At 44.9% G+C, this 22,521-nt stretch overlaps 1 protein-coding gene across 1 annotated transcript; it reads left to right on the top strand.

Moving 5' to 3' along the window:
* The first annotated feature begins 11,588 nt into the window (after window positions 1-11,588).
* LOC119161009 (regulator of G-protein signaling 8) lies at window positions 11,589-16,077 on the top strand. The gene is made up of 5 exons (XM_037413317.2): window positions 11,589-11,690; window positions 13,855-13,925; window positions 14,347-14,462; window positions 14,951-15,114; window positions 15,627-16,077. Exons 1-5 carry the CDS (start codon window positions 11,589-11,591, stop codon window positions 15,801-15,803), a joined length of 630 nt encoding a protein of 209 aa, XP_037269214.2. The 3' UTR covers window positions 15,804-16,077.
* The last annotated feature ends 6,444 nt before the right edge of the window (window positions 16,078-22,521 follow it).

The raw sequence follows: 22,521 nt of genomic DNA, 5'->3' as shown, positions 1-22,521 counted from the left end.
ATACACCCTCCATCCGAGAAGCGCTTTATTCGGGGCGCAAGAATTCCCGCAGCGCCGTGCTCGTATAACGGCAAAATCGCCGCATCTAGGCGACGGGTCAGCAATACATCTCACCGCCGTCTACGTAATACACTCCGCATATAGTGGATCTTGAAGCTTTTGTGCCTCCACCGGAGGTCACAAACACTGGGGGGGCACATGTTGGGCCGCCTCTGTTCGACCCACTTAAAGTTCTCTCAGCCTTCACATTTCGGGGACAGGCGCACAACACGTGCGCTCTTTTCGTTACATTGTCTAGACGTTGGATATATACGCGTTAGGTATGTACGTATGTATGCATGTATGTATGTGTGCATGCATGTATGTATGTATGTATGTATGTATGTATGTATGTATGTATGCATGTATGTATGTATGTATGTATGTATGTATGTATGTATGTATGTATGTATGTATGTATGTATGTATCTATGTGTGTATGTATGTGTGCATGTATGTCTCTGTGCTTGCATGCATGTGTGTATGTATGTATGTAAGTATGTATGTATGTATGTATGCATGTATGCATGAGTGTGTATGTATGTATATGTGCATGTATGTATGTATGTATGTGTATGTATGTATGCATGTATGTATGTATGTATGTAGGTGTGCATGTATGTATGTATGTATGTATGTATGTGGGCATGTATGTATGTATGTGTATGTGCATGTTTGTATGTATGTGTGCATGTATGTATGTATGCATGTATGTGTGTATGTATGTATGCATGTGTGTATGTATGTGTGCATGTGTGTATGTATGTGTGTATGTATGTATGTGTATGTGTATGTATGTATGTGTGCATGTATGTACGTATGTGTGTATGTATGTATCTTCGTATGTGTGTGTGCTTGTATGTATATATGTATGTATGTGTGTATGTATGTGGGCATGTGTGTATGTGTGTGCATGTATGTATGTATGTGTGCATGTATGTATGTATGCATGTATGTGTGTATGTATGTATATGTGCATGTATGTATGTATGTATGTATGTATGTGTATGTATGTATGCATGTATGTATGTATGTAGGTATGTATGTATGTATGTATGTATGTATGTATGTGTGCATGTATGTATATATGTGCGTATGTATGTATGTGTATCTGCATGTATGTATGTATGTGTGCATGTATGTATGTATGCATGTATGTGTGTATGTATGTATGCATGCATGTATGTATGTGTGCATGTGTGTATGTATGTGTGTATGTATGTATGTATGTATGTGTATGTGTATGTATGTATGTGTGCATGTATGTACGTATGTGTGTATGTATGTATCTTTGTATGTGTGTGTGCTTGTATGTATATATGTATGTATGTGTGTATGTATGTGGGCATGTATGTATGTGTGTGCATGTATGTATGTATGTGTGCATGTATGTATGTATGCATGTATGTGTGTATGTATGTATGCATGCATGTATGTATGTGTGCATGTGTGTATGTATGTGTGCATGTGTGTATGTATGTGTGTATGTATGTATGTATGTATGTGTATGTGTATGTATGTATGTGTGCATGTATGTACGTATGTGTGTATGTATGTATCTTTGTATGTGTGTGTGCTTGTATGTATATATGTATGTATGTGTGTATGTATGTGGGCATGTATGTATGTGTGTGCATGTATGTATGTAAATGTGCATGTATGTATGTATGCATGTATGTGTGTATGTATGTATGCATGCATGTATGTATGTGTGCATGTGTGTATGTATGTGTGTATGTATGTATGTATGTATGTATGTATGTATGTATGTATGTATGTATGTATGTATGTATGTATGTATGTATGTATGTGTATGTGTATGTATGTATGTATGTGTGCATGTATGTACGTATGTATGTGTGTATGTATGTGTGTGTGCATGTATGTATGTATGTACGTATGTATGTATGTATATGTGTATGTATGTATGTGCGCATGTATGTATGTATGTATGTGTGTATGTATATATGTATGCATGTGTGTATGTATATATGTATGCATGTATGTATGTGGGCATGTGTGTGTGTATGTATGTATGTATGTATGTATGCATGCATGTATGTATGTATGTATGCATGTATGTATGTATGTGCGCATGTATGTATGTATGTATGTGTGTATGTATATATGTATGCATGTGTGTATGTATATGTGTATTCATGTATGTATGTGGGCATGTGTGTATGTATGTATGTAGGTCTGTATGTGTGTATGTATGTATGTATGTATGTATGTATGTGTGTATGTATGTATTTGTGCATGTATGTATGTATGTATTTATGTATGTATATATGTATGTATGTATGCGTGCATGCATGTATGTATGTATGTGGGCATGTGTGTATGTGTGCATGTATGTATGTGTGTATGTCTGTACGTATGTATGTGTGTATGTATGTATGTATGTATGTATGTATGTATGTATGTATGTATGTACGTATGTATGTATGTATGTATGTATGTATGCATGAACGTACGCGTGCAATATAGTAACAATTCATCCGCCTACTCCTCCTTTCTATACTCTGTTTCAAAAGTTCTCTTCAGCACTGTGCAGGCACTGTACAGGGTGCCCCAGCCAATCGGAAAGATGTTTAGCCCCTCCACATGTGTTCATCCGCGCCGTGTCGTCTGCTCACCGTCTTCACGGCATCTGCTCGCCTAATTGTCCTTGCACGCTCATTGCATGTAACATGAGTGGTTTATTAACATTAATAAATAAGTAAAACTGTCAAACAAGCTATTACACTTCTACTTCAGGAAGTTTGGCGTCTGAGCAGTATGATTTGTGGCTCTACTGATTGATTGATATGTGCGGTTTAATGTCCCAAAACCATTATATGATTATGAGAGACGCCGTAGTGGAGGGCTCCGGAAATTTCGACCACCTGGGGTTCTTTAACGTGCACCCAAATCTGAGCTCTACTGAATATCGGTAGACGCTCGTAAGGACGAATAAATTCACTTTGTGCTGTTCGTAGCTCTGGTATGACTGCTTGTCTGTCGAAGCACTTTCTCCCGTCTCTCGCTGCAATGCTGCCTTTGTATCTTTTTTTTTGTTTCCCCGAAGGCTGTCCAGAAGCCCCACAATGTGGCGGTGACGCTCGGCCTACCGTCCCTACGTGGGAGCGGCTCACGATCCTACCCCTATAAAATGGTGGTGGAATCCGTCAGGACCCCAATAGAAGTTTTTCATCCATCCATCCATCCATCCATCCATCCATCCATCCATCCATCCATCCATCCATCCATCCATCCACCGAAGGAGCATCCGACGTGCGCGGAACGCTGTGTGATGTTGTATGTGCGATATTTGGAGGTGCAGCGTCCTTGGTCAGGCGACGCAGCTCAAGCACTGGTCTCGGCACGTTAGGCTTATCAGATACGGTTACACAAGCAGCATATCTCCCTAATAATGCCCAAACGTACCTGATGCTTCATCCTCAGAGCAGGATGAAACAAATCAATGGCTGATTTCACGATTTACTTGTTGCTGTCGGCGCTGTGGACGTTTAGCAGGAACAAGTTCGAATCGAAGGGGGTGGTTGCTTCTGCAAGAAGGCTACCATGTTTATTTGTAACCATAGTTGCTGCTGGTAACCGAGACAAATAATAAATGCGTAGCAAATAAATGCAATGAAGAAAAACATATTGTTTAATAATTTGGCACAACACACCCCAAACAAACGCCACTTTCAGACAAGCCTGCCATATTCAAGGCACTTAAATATGGAACTATGTTTCACTGCGCAAGCGTGTGGCTTTCTTACACCCCGTAGCTTTCGTAGTGCTAAACCAAAGTTGTGAAACAGAGTATTGTTAGCAAATGGTGGGAAAGGTAAATGAGGACGGACTTTCGTTGTCACTCGCTTAGCATGTTATATATGTTATTGCAATCAATCTATTTTGAGGGGTAATTAAGGGTGCATTAATAATTGAATATATCATAATAATACGTTATTTCGCGAATGATGTTCAGTTGTGAGGATTCCTCGAATAAGGAACACTGTCTCTACATTACACGTGTTTTTATTTAATTGAATACAGAAAACACCTGATAAAGCAATCTCCAATACATAGCTTGCTATAGATATAGCATTCAAAGTATACGAAAAAAGGATAAAATTGGCGGCACCATCATTTCCTAAATAGCATGAAGCACACACACGCACAAATGCACACAATACTCACACGCGCACACACAGAGATAGTTTCGTTTCTCCTACTAGCTTAGTGGAAGTTGTGCTCAGACAAACGCTGAACATACACAGTACATCATAATAAACCCTGTTAACTGTCAAAAACCCTGCGCTTGTCCTCATCTAGCCTATAGATCAGTTCGCATACAAAAATTTACAAAATACAGGCCCTGACTGGTGAACACTTGAAGGAGCAAAGGGTTATCCTGAGACGCACTTAGTCCCTAAACATTGCTTGGTAGAGGACAGGCTGATATTCCCACTAGCTCCCCCAGAGAATATTCAGTGGTAGCTACAATTGGCGAACCGTCTCAAAATAAGGTGATCCTTTCTAATAAAAACACTATAGCGGTACTGAACCCTCAGACTCCCTTAGCACACGACTGCACGGTACACAATATGTTTCGCAGGTGATGCAACGCACTAAAATGAACACTCGTATTTATTCATTTATTATTTATTTACTTACTTGAGTTACTTATGCGGGCACCCATTCATCTTAATGCTTCATACCAACAAAAAGGTGCCAGTCCTGTGCAAAGCAAGCAGCTCCATCACAGCGTAAGCGAAATAGGCGGCTTTCATACAGACCTTTGTATACTCTCTTGAGTGCCTAGTTGCGAAGTACTCACTTCGCCTTAACTTACTGCTCCTCAAAATGACAAAGTACCCAAAACGCGTCTGTAAACAAATACGCTCCGCTACATAGCTGCATGCTTTGTTTATGTTGTAAATGATGCTAATGCTGCTGCTGATGATGATGATGAATAATGACTTAGCCTTTTGTCACCCGCCAATTTGATTATTTAGTGTGCGATTCTACTCTTCCGCTGTGCAATATTACAACCATTAGCATGATTCCTCGTCCAACATGACACCTGTATAGCTGCTATTTCTGGATGAGTTTCAAGCACTGGTTGATCTCTGAAGAAGCATAGTACTTGACTATGACGCAGAATGCTTGGGCTCGACTTCTGCAATTTTGCGCGATGGCCATAAATCATAGCGACGGTGGCGCACAAGTCACCGAAATGGGCGCTTGTTGTAAGCTATTAACAGCTGTAAAAAAAAAAGAAATCACCTGCGCTACACTTTTTTATCTAAATTCCAGCAAGTGCTGATCACGCAAACATTGTTAACAATGTCAGACGGGCGTCAGTGAGCACGAGTGAACAAAATTTCATCGTAAGTTCAACCTCCTACGCGGATTCGCTGACAGCTATGAAGCCTGACGCTCGTCGTATGTGCGATGTCAACTCGTCATTCCCTACCTTGTCCAGCGGTTTGCGTTCACAGGCCAGCCGGTCGGCAACGTGTGTGACGTGCGGCAGTATAGCTGACCGCTTCAGAGGTTGCTTCTGTTGACAAACGAACCCTTCGCCGTTCACGCTCAGGCAGGAGGACCTTAGTTGACACTTCTATACTATTGCCTTGCCAGGTCCTTCATTTTCAGGAAACCGCAACTCAACACCCACGAAAGGGGAGGGCCTATGCAGATTCGCTTGCAGACGGCTCTCTTCGCACTACCCAGTTACGGCCAGTGTGGCGATGAGAGCGCTGGTGGCGGCGTTATTCGCGGCGACGCCTGGGCAGAGTCTGACGTCTATTTTGTCTGACGCAGACTGCGCGTTGGTTTTCCCGCGCGTAGACTTATGTCCGAACATGTCCGGACAATGCCCTAACCTCACGCACACGTAACGGTGCTCCAGCCATCCTCTTTGGCCGCCCGTGACAGCCCCTTCCCCGGTAGCTTGCGTTCGCCTGGCGCATGCCGCTGCCGTGCAGATGCAAGCAGGCCTGCACGAGAGGGACGCTGCTCTACAGGCAGCCTCTCTTGTGCGCACGCTTCGTGTGGATAGCACCTGCCGGCAAGCGTACACTCCGTTCGCCTTGCGGAGTTCCCTACCGGCTCGCAGGCCGTTGATTGTCGCACCGTGCTGTATCCTGGGTAAATAAACGCGTGTTTGTTGACGACCGAGCGTCACCTGCTTCGATTGCCATCTCCGCGCCCTGCTGGAGATTCGATGAACCCGGCCGTAGCGTCTTTGTGCGCGACAACAATGGAGATCGCCGCGTTCCTTTCCAGTCGCTTCGTAGCGTAAGCCTTTAGCGAACATACCTCCACAAAGTAAGGCAACTTGACAACGAGATTTTCGCACCGTTGTAACATAAATGCTGGATTGGGTGGTTAAATCATTACACGTGGTATAAGACATCATTAACGTTAAGGAGAGAATGAATGTGAAGTTGCGCTTCTTTTAACCAAAATCGAAACAATTTTTGGAAAACATTTTCAATTAGCGTTCCTTTCAATGCGTGAATTCTGCTCTTTCTCGCTTCATAGGTCAACCTATAGGTAAATACGTCTCACCTGAAACATCGCGCAAAGCCAGTGCTATTCCACCATTGTTCAAGTGTATTTTCAAGCCTGCGTGCTCTCCTGGAAAATGACGTGCGTCCACTGGCGATGACGTTATGCGGCTCATCACATATGCACAGTCGCGCACTGCACGCAGGCATATCCAATGACACGTATCGTAAACAGTCTCATAAAGGCGCACCCACGACGCTTGTGCAACCCACCAGCGTATAGCTTTCCATCGCTTTATACTGTTTACAACACATGCATTACGTACGCGTCAAATGAAAGCTCTTTTCAATCCAAGCTGAGTTTGGAGTGCCGTGTTACGCAAAACTTACGTATCCGTATTTTTGTTTCGCTGTGTGCTGTTTTGCACAGGCCCTGTAAAAGCGGTATGTTTTTGTTCTGTATTCTTGTTTTTGAATTTTAACTGCGCGTAAGAAGGCAGGTTGAACAACTTCGCGGCTCGTCACCTAACGCAAATCCAATGTTTCGCCAGGAAAGAAATTAAATAAGTCCCGCCGGCAACACACACAAAAACAAGTTGCTCCCATCGACAGTTCGTTAACCTGCAAGCTTGCATTAGAATTATTTCTCGCCCACCATGGTGCTCTAGTGTCTAGGGCACTCGGCTGCAGACCCGTATGTCGTGGGATTGAACCCTGGCCGTGGCGGCTGCATTTTTGACAGAAGTAAAACTGCTTTAGGCCCTCCTCTTCCGGAGCCCTCTACTATGGCTTGTCTCACCGTCATGTGGTAGTTTTGAGCCGCTAAATCCCAATAATTATTAATAATAAACCATATCGGGCATGATTGCAAGAATAATTCATGTTTGGCCATATATCTCGCTGGCTTCTGCTGTTTTCTTTCTGGTTGAGCTCTTTTACATACTGTGTGTTGTATGCCTCTGCGTTCGTCATGTACGTACGCATATGCACATATGTGTGTGCGCGCATGTGTACGACCAAGATATAACGTGAATTGAGAGATCGGGCCACTTTTTTTAGGTACAGCTACTTGTAGTCAACATAAATTTCAGTCACAGGCACAGCAAAAGTAATTCGTAATTTCTAATTTTAGTATTGTAAGTATAAGAATAAAAGGAAACGAAAGTGCCACAACTTGCCGTTGGTTGGAATTGCAGCCACAACTTTTTTTTTTACATAACACGAAAGTTGTGAGTGTGTGCGTGCGTGCGTGCGTGCGTGCGCGCGCGCGCACGCGCGAAAGCATATACATGTAGGAGTGCTTTATTGGACCAGCATAATGCATGACGATCAAGTCAATCAGGAAGCAGGAATCATGATGAGATATTGTGTTGCGGCGTCTGATATCTAAGAATTGCCTAAGATTTCTTAGATGTTTCACACACATGGTTTTTAAAAAAGCTTTTTCGTAAACAGGGATAAAGAAGAACAAAGGGTTGGGGGATTACAGCGGTATGCCAGGTAATTAAACTTAGCGGGTTGGTTTCAACACGATAGACTTAAATAGTGTTGCTTGATGGTCAAGTTGGTGGATAGTTAACCTCGAAGAAATTCATTAAAACTTCTAGAACGGGAAATCTGAGAGGCAGAAGCAGAGACAGCGATACATAAGTTGCTACAGCAGACGTTTATTTCTACAAAAAGTAAAACGCCTCCTCCTAAGTAATGAAAGGGCATGCGCGAAAGCACCTTACTAGATCACTGCACCAATCTTATCGATGCAAGTCACCATTATTCAAGAAAATCACACTTTTTCGGAGTCAAAAACACAGAAAGGGAGCTTATACATTTTTCCGAACCAAGTTTTCAAATGTGGTACGCCTCAATCAATTCTCTTTCCCGTTGTGCCTCAGCCTTACATACATCTGCGTGAAACGTACGTGCCACCTTCACTTGTTAAACAGCTGCCAGTGAAAACGTTGCAAAAACTGTGTTTCTTCAGCGTGCAGCAGTGGCGTAGCCAAGGGGGGGGGGGGGGAGGTTTAAACCACCTTCCCGTTACCCCCCTCCACTTACCCACTTTTTTTTTCGTCGCTTCGCCCTGACATGATTTAGACACTAAGCAGTGCTACTCTCACAGTATCACCCTTGGGCGCTTTCACAGTGAATAATGTCTGAACACAGAAAAACATGTCGCGGCGTTTGTCAAGGCTTTGACACTCTGTAAGATGTGTAGGAATCTAGGCCACGAGCGTTGCAAGTTGACTCGGCGACTGGATAAATGAAGCACTGGAGCTCATATGTGTACCCTCCGGAACAGATCTCGCCGGAGTTGATCACTATGATAATTTTCACTAGGCAGAGATTGAGGTTTAATGGTAAAAGCGAGACAATGTTCCAATGTCAGGTAGGCCACGTTCAAGCATATTACAGTGTAACTTTCTGTACGCGCGCTAAGATACACTCAAGTCAGAGAATAATATTTTTATGGAACTTCGCGCTTTTTGCTAACATCTTAACGCACACCCACATGCGCGTGCACACACGCGCTTACGTGCAAAGTATTTCGCTCATCCACAGAAGTTCTCTTGTATGCGAGTGTACAATGCATTGATACACATCTTTATTATGTACTAGCGGCTAAAGCTACTCTGAAGTGTCTAATGACGAAAGTGAAACACAGGCAAACGTGCAGGTCAATCATAATCGAAAGGCCTACTGACCCGCCGCGTTGGTCTAGTGGCTAAGTTACTCGGCTGCTGACCCGCAGGTCACGCGATCGAATCCCGGCTGCAGCGGCTGAATTTCCGATGGAGGCGGAAATGTTGTAGGCCCGTGTGCTCAGATTTGGGTGCACGTTAAAGAACCCCAGGTGGTCGAAATTTCCGGAGCCCTCTACTACAGCGTCTCTCATAATCATGTGGTAGTTTTGGGACGTTAAACGCCACATATCTAGATGGAGACAATTTCGCTTAAAGCCTATAATAAATATCGCCCTTCCTGGAATAGCTGATTCACCAAATTACGCAGAAGAAATGAGGCTCGTTGCAATGATTGGAAATCCAGTATTTCTATGATGCATAAAGAAATTTGACGAAACAACTCACGTATCAGAATAGAATTAATTAAGTGCTCCAATCAGGGGAGTGGAGATTAAAATGCTGAAAAGAAGCCGGAGCTCAAATCTAGATGCGAGAAAAAAAAACAAGTAGAAGCTCTTTCTGATTCACTCAAATGGGTGAGCAAGCATTCCACTGTCGTTATAGAAGCTAGAGGCTTTCATCACTGCGAAATGGGCACCGCTAAGGCCCAAATAAAAGGAAAACATTTCTCAATCGGGTGACCACCCCTTCGCGCAAAATGAAAGGGTGCACGCGCACATAGCCGGCAAGATGGCTAAAGTCCAGTGAACGCTCGGTCGCCCCGTTCTTTACATTTTAGCGCACAGCAGTGTTTCATTTCGGCATGCCGAAACGGACCCTTTCCCGGAAGAAGAGCGAACTTCTCAGCGCGTGCGGCTGATCGGCGGACGCTTTAAAGCGGGCGAAAGTTACGCCACATCTTGCAGCATTAGAGGAGGAAAAGGGAGTTGGGGTTGAGAGGGCATCGGTCGGTGTCAGTTTAACGACCGGGCGTCGCGTCCCGGTGACGTCTAATAAGAAATTCCTAGCGCTTTTGCGACGCCCTTGCCGAACGGATGCTTCCGCGGAAATAAGCCCTGCACCGACAAGCAGAGAAGACCATCACACGCGATGCGGAGCAGGCATTCTACACGGCTAATCGCGATCGCTGGCGCGCGCGCACTCATGACCTCATTTTTTCGAGGGGGCAGCACTACCGGAGGGCGGCTGCAAAACTACAAAGAGTGGAGTGCTCCAAAGCTCACGTACCCACAGAGATGGCGTAAGAGATGGAGAACACGGGGGAGAGGAGGTGCAGCCCTTCCTCCGGCCTTCCTCATCCACACCATTCCCTCGCCTCCCTTCGCTTCCACAGCTCGCGTTCATTGAGGCCGTCCACACACGATGCGGCCCGGGGTCACGGCGGGAAAACGGGCTCCCCGGAGCGAAAAGGGGGAAGCGCGTACCGTCAGGCCTAGTGCACGCCTAGTGGAGAAACTACACCTCTCACAAACCCGCGCGCCAGTCTCACGAATATTCACTTCAGCGCCACCTCGTGGCCCTTGCGCACACTAGCAGCGCCAACGTCGTCTGCAATGCGGCTAAGACGGACATCGCACGTCACGACGGACGGCAACAGGTTGTTGTCTTTACGGCTAACGCTTTATTGGTCATATTGTCGAAAATGAACACCGAATATCAATCGATAGCTGTGACACGAGCTTCACTTGAAAGCGTACCGCTGGACGTGCAGTATACTCCACCACGACGTCGATCAGAAATAAAAAAGGCAAACTACAAACCGAAGTGAGCATTGAAAATGTGACGGAGGTGCATAAACCTAGTGGTCGGGAATTTTCGGTAGAGTATTGCTCTTTCTACGCTGGTCACGGTGGACGGCATATTGTTCATAACTGACACATCATAAAGTTATCTTGCGGTAAAAGTTAACATATTGGAAAGATTAGAAATTAATTTCAGCACCCTCCCTCATGGTGCATATACTGGTCGGCTCCTTCTTGCGGAGCTGCTAGTGCACATAGTGCGCATGGCCCTAAAGGAAAGGAAAGGAACTTCGACTCGGTATCGTTTTTAACCCCACGATACAGTTACAAGAAGCAGCAAGACAGGAAGTCGGAAATTCCAACCCCGGCGTGGCGCAGATGACTCTTTCTTCTCTGCTAATGTTGCAGGAGCGAATCGAAGTGAATTCTTCTGATCGCGTTTGCATTCCATTCTTGATCCCGCCCCCAAGATCTGCTCCTATGAGCGTGCTTTATTACGGAAGACGCGTCCAGCCTTTTTCCTATCCTTACTGAGCTACTTTTCACTACTATGGAGAGAGTTTTGGGGGAAGGCTCGCGCCGCCCGCTGGCCGCTTCCTGGTTGGCCGAACGGCTCTGACGTCACGCAGACCAGAGATTATCGATCGGTGACGCATATGGGGCCCTTTAAAGGGCCAAGTCCTCGGGCTCAGAGCACTCAGCTGATGCGAGACATGCCTGAGGTAACTTCGGACTCAGCAGTGCCTAACCAGCGACAGGTGAGCCGTCGGCGAACCGGCTCGCTCCATGCGGCGCGCTATGTTTTCAGTTGGCCCGCGGGGACGGCGTGCTCCGGCACTCCTTCGCGAGGACGTCCGTATTCGTGCAACTTGTCCCAGGTTGTCTTGGTGACACACCAGGATACAGACGCTTTGTTGTGATGCAGCTGCTCCAAGCACTCCACTTGAAGCAGTTGCACACGCTAGATTGGTCGCTTTTTTATTGGGACGTTTCGGTTTCAGCGCGGTTCCCTCGCTTATGACATTGATATGGGGATTAAATCGTGGGTGTCGCATAAAATCTGGAAAATCAGCCGTTCGTTTATCGAAAACGTCTTCCTTGCAACCGCACTCTAACTCGCGCTTATGCAGGCTCGAGCGTATTTGCATGTATATTCAATGCTATGCCGAGCATGCCCGCTACTGCGGAATATTTACTGTGATAACACGCAAGAGTTCGCTATTTGCACTACACTGACGTATCTTTATACCCTCGTCGTTTCTTTTTCTGGGGCATTTGAGGGGTCTTGATTCCTCTGAGGAACCGAGCTCAGAATCCTGGCTCGAACAATGCCCTTGCGACGCTTTGTTTAGTTTTCGTTTCGCCAGCGCTAGATCAGCAATGGCCTTGCGTATTATAGGGGCCCCGAACTGGGGTGCGGAGAGAGACTGCAAGCTCCAAAACATGAGACCTAGTAGTTTTATTCTACCTAGGAGGGTGTGCGTTGCGTTTGTTAGTAAGGCGATTGATTTGCTAAGCTGCACGTTTGTGTTATATTTGAAGGTCTGTTTCAGCGGCGTGCTTCGTTTAGTAGACACGGTGGGGGCTACCCTTACTAAGAATTAAGGCAGTAAGTTCAGCGACAGATCGCGCCCGCACTTTCTCATGCGATGAACGCGGTTGCACTTCCCCTGTGTGCAATATCAGCAACTAATAGCGTGTGTTGCAAACGGTAGCTGCTTCGACTAATGTTTAATCTGTGGCACTGATGAAGGAAAAAAACGACGATAGAAAACAATCTGAATAAGAAAAAGGATATTTGCCTGATAAGGTACCTGCACCTGCAAATTAAAAAAAACGGAAGAGACGGCCTTTTCGGAAGAGCCATCATAAAAGGACCAACCTGCACCTTGTAAATTGTTCTCTTACGCGAGCTTAAAACTTCAACTAGCCAGAGTCTTTAATTTTTACAATGAGAAATTTTCGCAGCACTGGTTACTTTGGTCGTCATGATTTTGCTTCGCCCTGATAAGAGACACTATGCAACGCGCCCTGCCGTTGGTTACATCGCATCCCTCATGAAAAATGTCGGAACGTCGAACCCAACTTGTCTTTTTTCTTTCCAACTTTGTCGCGTTAGTGATCAGCACGCGGAAACGACGATACAGTGTTAACATGCTGAAACGTGGACAATGAGAGTGATACCACCGAAGCTCCGAATTTCGATACTATTTAGCATCCGGTCGAGTAGTGCTATTGCAACCATGTCTTGGCAATGAGACGTCCTGCTGGGGGTTTCCCAGTCTCGACAAGCAGTTTCCGTTCGATCTCGTCTTCCGGAAGCGAGTGAAAGTTTCCGCGCTTTCGCAACCAGGCGGAGCTTCACTGAGGAAAGAGTGGAGAGGATGTCTTCTCGCGCAAGAGCTACTTCCTACCGCCGACGCTGATCGGCGTGAATGTTTCGAACATGTGGTTGCTCAAGCGCTCAGTAGGGGGCACGACGCGTGTCGTGTGTATTCAACATGGCGCCAACCTCTCGTTAAGAATAGCGTGTTGGGGCGTTGCGGGAGAGAGTGCGCTTGGGCGACGACAGAGTTGATAAGCGGAGAAACAAGTGGCCATAGTGATCTGCCTACTTGCCGTTTTGCCGAATGTTGAGAAATCATTACCGATTGCTTTTGGTTGTGTCATCTCTTCTTGGCGGTGGTAGCACGATACGCAGAATGTTATGCGAGCCCACAGTTGGGTCTCGATCGAGCCGGAGGCGCTCAGTGCTAACTCCGCTCGACGATCAAGCTGCTAGGAACTTTTGCGAAAGTGCAAGTACAGAGCACTGGAAGTGTAAGTCTAGTAAGAATGATATCGGAGATTGAATTGACTTCTCGTGGTTTCTGGATCTTATTTAACCTATGCTTTCACTCTTTTTTGTTTGCCTTTTTGCAGAGTTCCAAAAAGATGTCCTCCGGCTGCATATCCAGTGAACCCCAGCAGGAGAAGCTTCAAAAAAACTGCCTGTAAGTATTTCTACATTGGTGGGGTGCTCTGCAGTGTGAATCGTCAGTGCAATATACAGCATGCATAGTCAAGAACAGCGACGGCAGGTCATACTGTTTTCGCTAGCCGCAAGCTGTGGATAATGTTGAAACAGGGGTTTAAGCTGTTTGCAACCAACGCCGTTGCTATGCACAGTCGTAGCAATGAGCCGTATTGCTCATTTAACTAATTTGTATGACTGACCTGGTGACTAGTGAAGCTAAGAGGCAAGTAGGAATCCTCAACCTACAGACTCCATGCTTCACTATCGCTGTTGTTTTGTAAACGGGTGCCGCCGTGCATGGAAACACTAAGTAAATAACGCACTGAAATGCGAAAGAATGATGTGCTTTGCAGGCACTCACTGAATGCCGTGTGATATTGTTTTTTTTTTCTTTCCAGAATTGAGCTCCTTCCTTCAAACCTTCTGCGAAGGCGTCCGGCACCATCTGTGCGACCAACCCCAGAAGAAGCGAAAGAGTGGGCCAGATCATTCAGACACCTTACTGCTTCAAAATGTAAGTTACGGCTTTAACACCGCACGTACACTTAGTTTTGTTTTCTGTTTTGCCTGCATAGTTTTTCGCTTGCGGTGAGAAAGATAGGCCAGCAAACGTTACTTTCTTTCTACTTAGTTCAATGCTTCAGAGTTCTGGCTTCAAAGCAATAGTTTCAAACGTTTGGTATATGCCTGATGGAGCAATTTTCGTTTCGACTCTCGTAAATGGCAGACTTTTGTTATCTACCCTGAAGCCACGTGTTGTGCTGTCTTGTCACGTAAAAGTAGTAACGTGCCACTCTAAGATTGTGCCAACGTCTAAACGTGAGCGATTGTTGCGGTTACGGTTCCTGAATCAAACCCAAGGAGAATTTGACACTCAAAGGGGCTACTGGACAATCCTTGATTTAGCCACATATTTAGCTGTCGCCGATATTCACTGCAGAGTCTTATTGAGCTTTACGCGGAAGATGTGTTCTGAGCACGCACTGTCTTGCATCCTCCCAGATGGCCTAGCCCTGTTCCACGTGTTCCTGGCACGGGAGTACAGTGAGGAGAACATTGAGTTCTGGCTGGCCTGTGAAGAGCTGAAGACCTGTCGACCCAACAAGCTTTCCGTCAAAGCACAGAGAATCTTTGACGAGTTCATCGCACCACACTCACCTAAAGAGGTGAGCACTTACAATTGCAATCACGTCATAGTACACACACACTTAGAAAATTGATCATCAATAAAGAAGTGTGCCAGTTCAGTTTTGACTAAATTTGTACAAAGCGACATACTTTTTAGTGGTGCGGTCAGTTAGCCCTCAAACAGGCGCCTGGACATGTAACTTCTTTCTCGCCAGTCAAGTAGACTCCATAAAGTATAGTGGCACTTTGTTGCAATCTCACTTTCGCATGAGGGAAGGTCTGTTCAATGACAACCATCGAACAGTTCTTCTCTGATTCTTGTTTCTTCACTCGTTCTTGTGAATACTTGTCACACCTTTTTTAATTGACTATCACGAGTCGTAATTACTATTGAATGTTGCATTACACTTATATGAAGAAATTTAAAGTACACTGGCGCTATCTGCCTTGCGGTACGTCAAAGCGCGTATGCCTCTTTTTTCGAGATACCCACAGCGGGTGTGCGTGATGCCCGGCCCCTCACGTCGTTTGCGTTCCCTCTTCTGCGCAGGTAAACCTCGACGCCCTAACGCGAGCCGAGGTGACGGCGAGCCTGACGAAGAGGCCCGACCGGACTTGCCTAGATCTGGCCCAACGCCGAGTCCAGGGCTTGCTGGAGAGAGACGCCTACCTGCGCTTCCTCCAGTGCGAGCTATACCAGGAGCTGTGCAAACCGCCCGCACCCTAGCGCGTGCCCGGGACGCACATTTGCCCAAACTCCCACTGTTTTGTTCTCTCTTTCGTTCAGTCACCAAATCCACAACCACCATTCGACATTGCTCTCCACTGGTGCCTTGTTCTCGTCCCCATTATTACACGCGCGCTGTGCAACCACGACGGATCGGGAGGGACTCCTTCCTCGCTGACTCGCTGGTTTTCTTTCGACCCTGGTGTCGGCACACATAGAGCCGTATCAGCGGAAGCCTAGGCAAATAAATGCCATCGAAGGTCATAGAGCCCAATCGCTTGTCTGTCTCTGCTCACTGATGACGCAAACTCTTGTCCGGTACGCGCGCCCCTTTCCCCGCAAAGGGGGCGCGGTGACAGAGTTCCGTCACAAAGCACTACATGTCTGTCATGACAGTGTCCCTTTCTCTCTTGCCCAGAGTGACTGCTCGTTACATGCCTCCAACTTGTATTCACCAGTCAACACGTTGACTGCAATTTCAATAAAGTCGGGAACCGCTCACAACAAGACGAAGATAACTGCAGGCATTTGAAAGCCATTCGCGGCTTTAACTACTTGCTTAGCTTTCCCTTATACAGGTTAGCCTATCTAACGTCAGCCAAGCCTTAAAAAAAACGAAAACTAAAAAGAAGTAGGCTTAGTACGTGTTTCTTCGTATACACCAGGGGTTTCAAACTCGCGCACTCAAGGGTCCGCAACCATGAACCACGTGAGCCTAGAGAGGAAAGAAGACAAAAGCGATGCATAGTTTGTTCAAAGTGTGAGGAAACGCTACCGTTTCCTGACCTATATAATATATGGGCCTAGAAGGAAAATTTCTCGTTCAGTATTCGAACAATATTTTGGTACCAATCGCAAAAGCTACAATTCTGAAATACAATTTTCGTATCAATGTTAAGCTTCAATACATGATGAACACGTAAGGCTCCTCGCAAAAACAGTGCCTAAACTAGGCAGACCCTTGAACCTGCTTATTCAAAAAATTAAAAATGTGGGATGAGGACGTTCATGTACGGGCCGGGACGCACGCCGCAAGAGAAAGGTTTGCGGGCCGCGTGTTTGACACCCCTTGATCAGAGCGCGCGCGCGTGTGTGTGTGTGTGTGTGTGTGTGTGTGTGTGTGTGTGTGCGTGTGTGAGTGTGCGTGCGTGCGTGCGTGTGTGTGTGTGTGTGTGTGTGCGTTGAAAATATGTTTTTTACAGAAATCCTGTAACAGTCAGGCACCTGCCGTATCCACGAACTGAAACTCTGTGTCGAAGAGGAAATACTTTGCGGCCCCTGCGGTGGTGTCAAAAAGACTAATTCAAGAAACTTGTTACTTGATTTCTCAGCTAATAACTTGAGGCCAGTTGCTCAATTTACAAATTTGCAGGATGACGAAACTTCTCTCATACCCCTTTTTCAAAAATTTGAGAACTTGTAATCTGTAATAATAATCATCAAAACTGAAGGCCCCGAACTAAGCGAAACTGAGCGCACCGGAAGGCCAGGAAATGAGGTCGTCGTGTTACATCAGACCGGAAATTCCCGTGACTATCTTTCAAAACAGACGCGTCGCAGCAGGATCTCGTCAGGAAAAATGACAAATCGCCTGAAGTACACAAGTGAACCACTTTTGCTTTTGCCACACAGTGCTTGTCTGTTTCTTCCTAATTAATGTCTATATAAATGCGATGCACTGTTCGCTTGCCTGCGAAAAGAAGCGCCACTTTGGCTGCCTCCTAGTCTCAACCATACGTTCCATGAAGCAAGGGAGTAAATTATGGTTATCTACGGCACAGTGCGAAGCACACCGATAAGCCATGAACAATAGGCGCAAAGAATAAGCGGTCCATTCGCATATTTCAAGCAACTTGGCGCTTTTTTCGGCCACACGCTGCAGTGCCGGGCCTTTTTTTTTAATGCTTTGTGGCGGCCGCATTTCCTGCGCGCCCGGCACGTTCTCAGTTGGTAGTGTTTCGATGGGGGCCTCCAATTTTAATGAATATGATCTCGAATTACCTGAGTCTCTTAGGGTTTTGTGAAATATCGGTATGAAATCAAGTTACCCGTGCTACAGCTTTTCCAATAATGTGCTGGAGTTAAACACCTAACCAACCAATTAGGTAAATAACCACTTTAATGTAAACTTAGGCGAGACTGTGAAAAACGGTCTTTTTTGCTGCGCAGACTTCGCCGTATATTATCATTTCGTGATATAGTCCTGTCATTATCACATCGTGCTGTGTCGCACGTTGATTTGTGTGCCACTGTCATGTATGTGACATTAAATATTAAACAGACACGTGTTGAGGGCCCCCAATGTATATAAGCAGCACGTTGACGTTTGCAATGTATTCTTTGACGAAGGCCGGACCCCGGCCGAAACGTCGACTTTGAACTTGGTTTTTCAATAGTTGTGGTCATTCCCCCCTACAAATAGTCGCGCTTTAATGCCAGCCCCATATCCCCCCATGATGATGTGGCTCGCAATAGCATCTGAACTGCTTTTCACCCAAACTTTCACGACATTTTTTAATAGACCTTGGCCGATCACTGCAGCATGTGACGGCTGCGGGGAACGACTACAGCGCCTCTAGTTGTCGTGACCGCCATGGGGCAAATGAAGATGAGTGTGAACAAGCGTCCATCCATCCATCCATCTATCCGTTCATTCCTCCGTTTGTATGTATGTATGTATGTATGTATGTATGTATGTATGTATGTATGTATGTATGTATGTATGTATGTATGTATGTATGTATGTATGTATGTATGTATAATTGTCTATCTGCCTGTGTCTGTCTGTCTGTCTGTCTGTCTGTCTGTCCATCAGTCTGTTCGCGCGTCCGTCTGTGCATTTGTCAATGCGTCCGTCCATGCTTCCGTCCATCCGCGCGTCAATCTTTCCGTCCGTTCATCTGTCTGTCTGCAGTGGCCTACCAACTCTTTCGCGATTGGGGGGGAGGATGAGGGGCAAACAATTTACCGCACTCGTCAGACGATATATATATATATATATATATATATATATATATATATATATATATATATATATATATATATATATATATATATGGGAAAGAAATTTATACCTCAGGACTCGTGTTTTCGTGTTTTGGCACAATATTATTTAGATCTTGCAGACTATAATGCCAAGAAATGTATAGGGGAAGTTATGAGACCCAATTGTTATGTAAATGTGCAGAAAGAAAAGTGGGTGAAAGAAAAGTGGGCTTTCGATGTATGCGTTCGATTCTGTAGCCATCTGTTGCCATCTGTGTGCCATCTGTACCGTTATTCGAAGTTCGCACGTTCGCTTCATGCCCACGGCAAGTTATCTTTCGACCCACTTTTCTTTCTTCAATTTTACATTACAATTCGGTCTAATAACTTCCCGTATAATTTCCTAGGCATCTTTGGCTGTACGATCTCGTTAATATTGTGTCAAAACACGAAAACGCGAGCCCTTAAGTATACACGTGTTTCCAGTATTCATTAACGAGAGTTTCGTACTGGCAGATTAGGTTGTATACGAGGGAATAATGGTCAGCTGCCAGCTCGTAATAAGTTTACGTTCTACGTGACGCCATACAGGCTCATAGAGAGTGTGCCACACTCGCCGCCATGGCTACAGATGGCGCTGACTGACACTCCCATGTCTAAATTCACCTATATACTCAATAAAGTGGCTGGGAGGATAGCCACTGTGGTAGCTCAGTGGTAGAGCATCGAACACGTTATTCTAAGGTTGAAGGATCGGTTCCTGCCCACGGCAAGTTATCTTTTCACCCACTTTTCTTCCTTCACATTTACAATATGATTCGGGCTAATACCTTCCCCTATACTTTCCTTGGCATTACTGTCTGTTTTCAGTTGCATCTCATTATATATATATATATATATATATATATATATATATATATATATATATTTATATATATATATATATATATATATATATATATATATACTACGAATTTAACTCATTACCAAAACAATTTCGAATTTATGAAGCTGCAGTTGAAGAAATTGCTAGGGTATAGGTGTGTGGCACTCTTTCTTCAAGAGTGGCATGCGTGCCAAAGACTCTTTCACCTCCTTCCATGCATTGGATTCATGTGCTTAGAAGGGCGGGCGCGCATCATTGCTTTTATGTAGGCTACACCAATGTTAGCGTGACATGACGTCATATAATCAGAAATGATTTTACGAGACACAATAAATTCACTTAGCTTCATGTCGTTGAAGCTGCTGCTGCAGTTAAGGATGATATAGAACCACAAAGGCGCGCACACGCGCACGCTACTGAACCTGCAAGCATTCGCTTTGGTAATATATGTGTGTTTACACTCTTAAACACTTGTTCGTAAATATTGGCGTAGTTTCCGTGTTAGGAGAGCCACGACGACGCAGTCCATGAGTTGACGACCACGCCCTCTATGCCAAGCAAATGCAATAGTTACGCTAAAAAGCTTCGGATTGTTATGTTATTCTCAGTTCTTACGATGCGGCGGCCATGATTAATCAGTGGCATTGAAGTATAGTTGTCGACAACAGATCGACTTTTAGTCATCTTAGTAGGGCTGTGACCAGGCACCTAAATCGAATTGAATGAGCTGTTTGAATACCTCTCTTGCTGTTTGTGGTGCTTTTGTCATCTCAGTAATACGCGGGGATTATTTTTATCGCAAAGCCTGAATCGTGTTTCTTTTTGACAAATTAAAGTGTAGTTAGTGCCTCAATTTCTTAGTCATAGCTCTGTGTATCAATAATTTACACGCTTCAGGGAGTCTCTGTCAATTCTCCCATCAATGCGAGTGCACCATAGTGAATAAAATTTCACAGTTCACCAGTATACCCGGTGTTTCTGCTAGGAACACGAATTTACGGGTTTGCCCCCTAAGCAACAAGAACAAAAAAGTGAGGAGATAATAAGAGAACAGACAGCATGGCGTCGGCAGCCAGCATCTGTACGTGCGTCCTGTGGGTTATCACCTTTTCCACCTGCCTGCTTCCGGTGAAAACTTCTACACGTGCAAAGTGCGGCATCGGTCCCGCGTTCGACTTCTAAACTCAATAGTTTACAGCAGTGGTCTAGTGGCTAAGGTACTCGGCTGCTGACCCGCAGGTCGCGGGATCGAATCCCAGCTGCGGCGGCTGCATTTCCGATGGAGGCGGAAATCTTGTAGGCCCGTGTGCTCAGATTTGGGTGTGCACGTTAAAGAACCCCAGGTGGTCGAAATTTCCGGAGCCCTCCACTACGGCGTCTCTCATAATCATGTGGTGGTTACGGGACGTTAAACCCCACATAACAATCAATCAATCAATAGTTTACAGTAATGAGGTTCTCCAGCTAATATATAGCTACCGCGGTCAGTTTTTTTTATGTGTAGTTTGATATCAACGCAAAGGCCCCCCATTGTGGAGGAACTAAACCAAACTCTCACGGCAGCTGTTTTATACCAACGACGCTTGAGAAGACTTCAGCTCCTAAGTAGGAATAATTACAGCGCAGTTCATGTAAACTCACAACACTGATTATACCCACAGCCATATCATAGTATAGGGCGCCTAGCCGAAGAAAGTATATGAGTACAATAACAATTTGTATAAAAAATAACATTCAAATATACCCTAATTGGGGCAAGTAAACAAGATCACATAAAAATTTCAATAAACTTACTATGACGTAGTGAAATAACCTTATGCATGATAGCACATGCAGTAATGTTTTATTAGAACACTGTTTACACTGCGTTCATCAATACATAAGCACACATGCAGAGGCAAAACATTAATTTATGCGTCACGTTTTATGCATGCTTGATTAGTATTGCTGTACAAGGAGCAAATAATGTTTAACTGTGTTTCAGAAACCTTTGCATCTTTTATCTGGCGATTGATTTGAATGATATGTGGGGTTTACCGTCCCAAAATCACCATATAATTATGAGAGAAGTCGTAGTGGAAGGCTTCGGGAGTTTCTACCACCTAGGGTTGGTTACCGAGACCCAACTATGAGCAGATTAAGTAGCTTTCAAAAGATTTCATTACATCTTTATGTTCTCTCAATATTTTACCCTTCATTCTATCTCTAAGATGTCTTGAGCTTGCGCATATTCCTTTTCATCTGACAAGGCTCGCTTTGTCAGGGCTTCACCCACGAGGTATCTCTCTGCTCTTGTGCGTATAATTACGTCTTTATATTTATCCTCTTCAAGGCATTCAATGTTCTTTTTGACAAGCTGCAGTTGACGTGTAAATAAGCCAGGGGTTTCTGCTTCAATTTTCACCAAATCAACAAGCTCCGCCCGGAGCTTGCGTTCCTGTTTTCGAGCTTGATACTGCATGTGGCAACGACACTCTATTGCCTTCATTTTTATCCATTGCGTAAATAATTCCTATCTTTCCGTCGCACTACTTTCTGCGTTTTTTTTAAAAAATCTCGATTTCCTTCTTTGTATTATCAACAGACCCTACATGCGTTTTATCTTAGCATTCAGTTTTCATGTTTCCCATACTAGATTTTTTTGCACTTTCGACCTATCTCAAATGAGACTAAGCAATAATAACTGAAAAAAAAACAGCATAAACGTCATAGCTCTGACATGAAGTTACTATCTCAGAACGAACATGTGCTCCATCTAGTCGTGCGTGACCACAGTCTTGAAAATGTGTGAAATGTTGGCGACTACCACCATTCGCAAACAGAGCCACGTATTGGAAAAATAATTTT

Source organism: Rhipicephalus microplus, chromosome X, assembly GCF_043290135.1.
Source record: "Rhipicephalus microplus isolate Deutch F79 chromosome X, USDA_Rmic, whole genome shotgun sequence".
NCBI classification, from domain to species: Eukaryota; Metazoa; Arthropoda; class Arachnida; order Ixodida; family Ixodidae; genus Rhipicephalus; species Rhipicephalus microplus.
Note: the sequence above shows the minus strand (reverse complement) of the source record. Positions and strands in the feature narration are given on the sequence as shown.

Coding starts and splice junctions, on each gene's coding strand:
- LOC119161009 (XM_037413317.2), top strand. CDS start 11,589: ATGGGGCCCTTTAAAGGGCCAAGTCCTCGGGCTCAGAGCACTCAGCTG. Junction 11,691..13,854: donor CAGTGCCTAACCAGCGACAG/GTGAGCCGTCGG, acceptor GCCTTTTTGCAG/AGTTCCAAAAAGATGTCCTC. Junction 13,926..14,346: donor AAGCTTCAAAAAAACTGCCT/GTAAGTATTTCT, acceptor TTTTCTTTCCAG/AATTGAGCTCCTTCCTTCAA.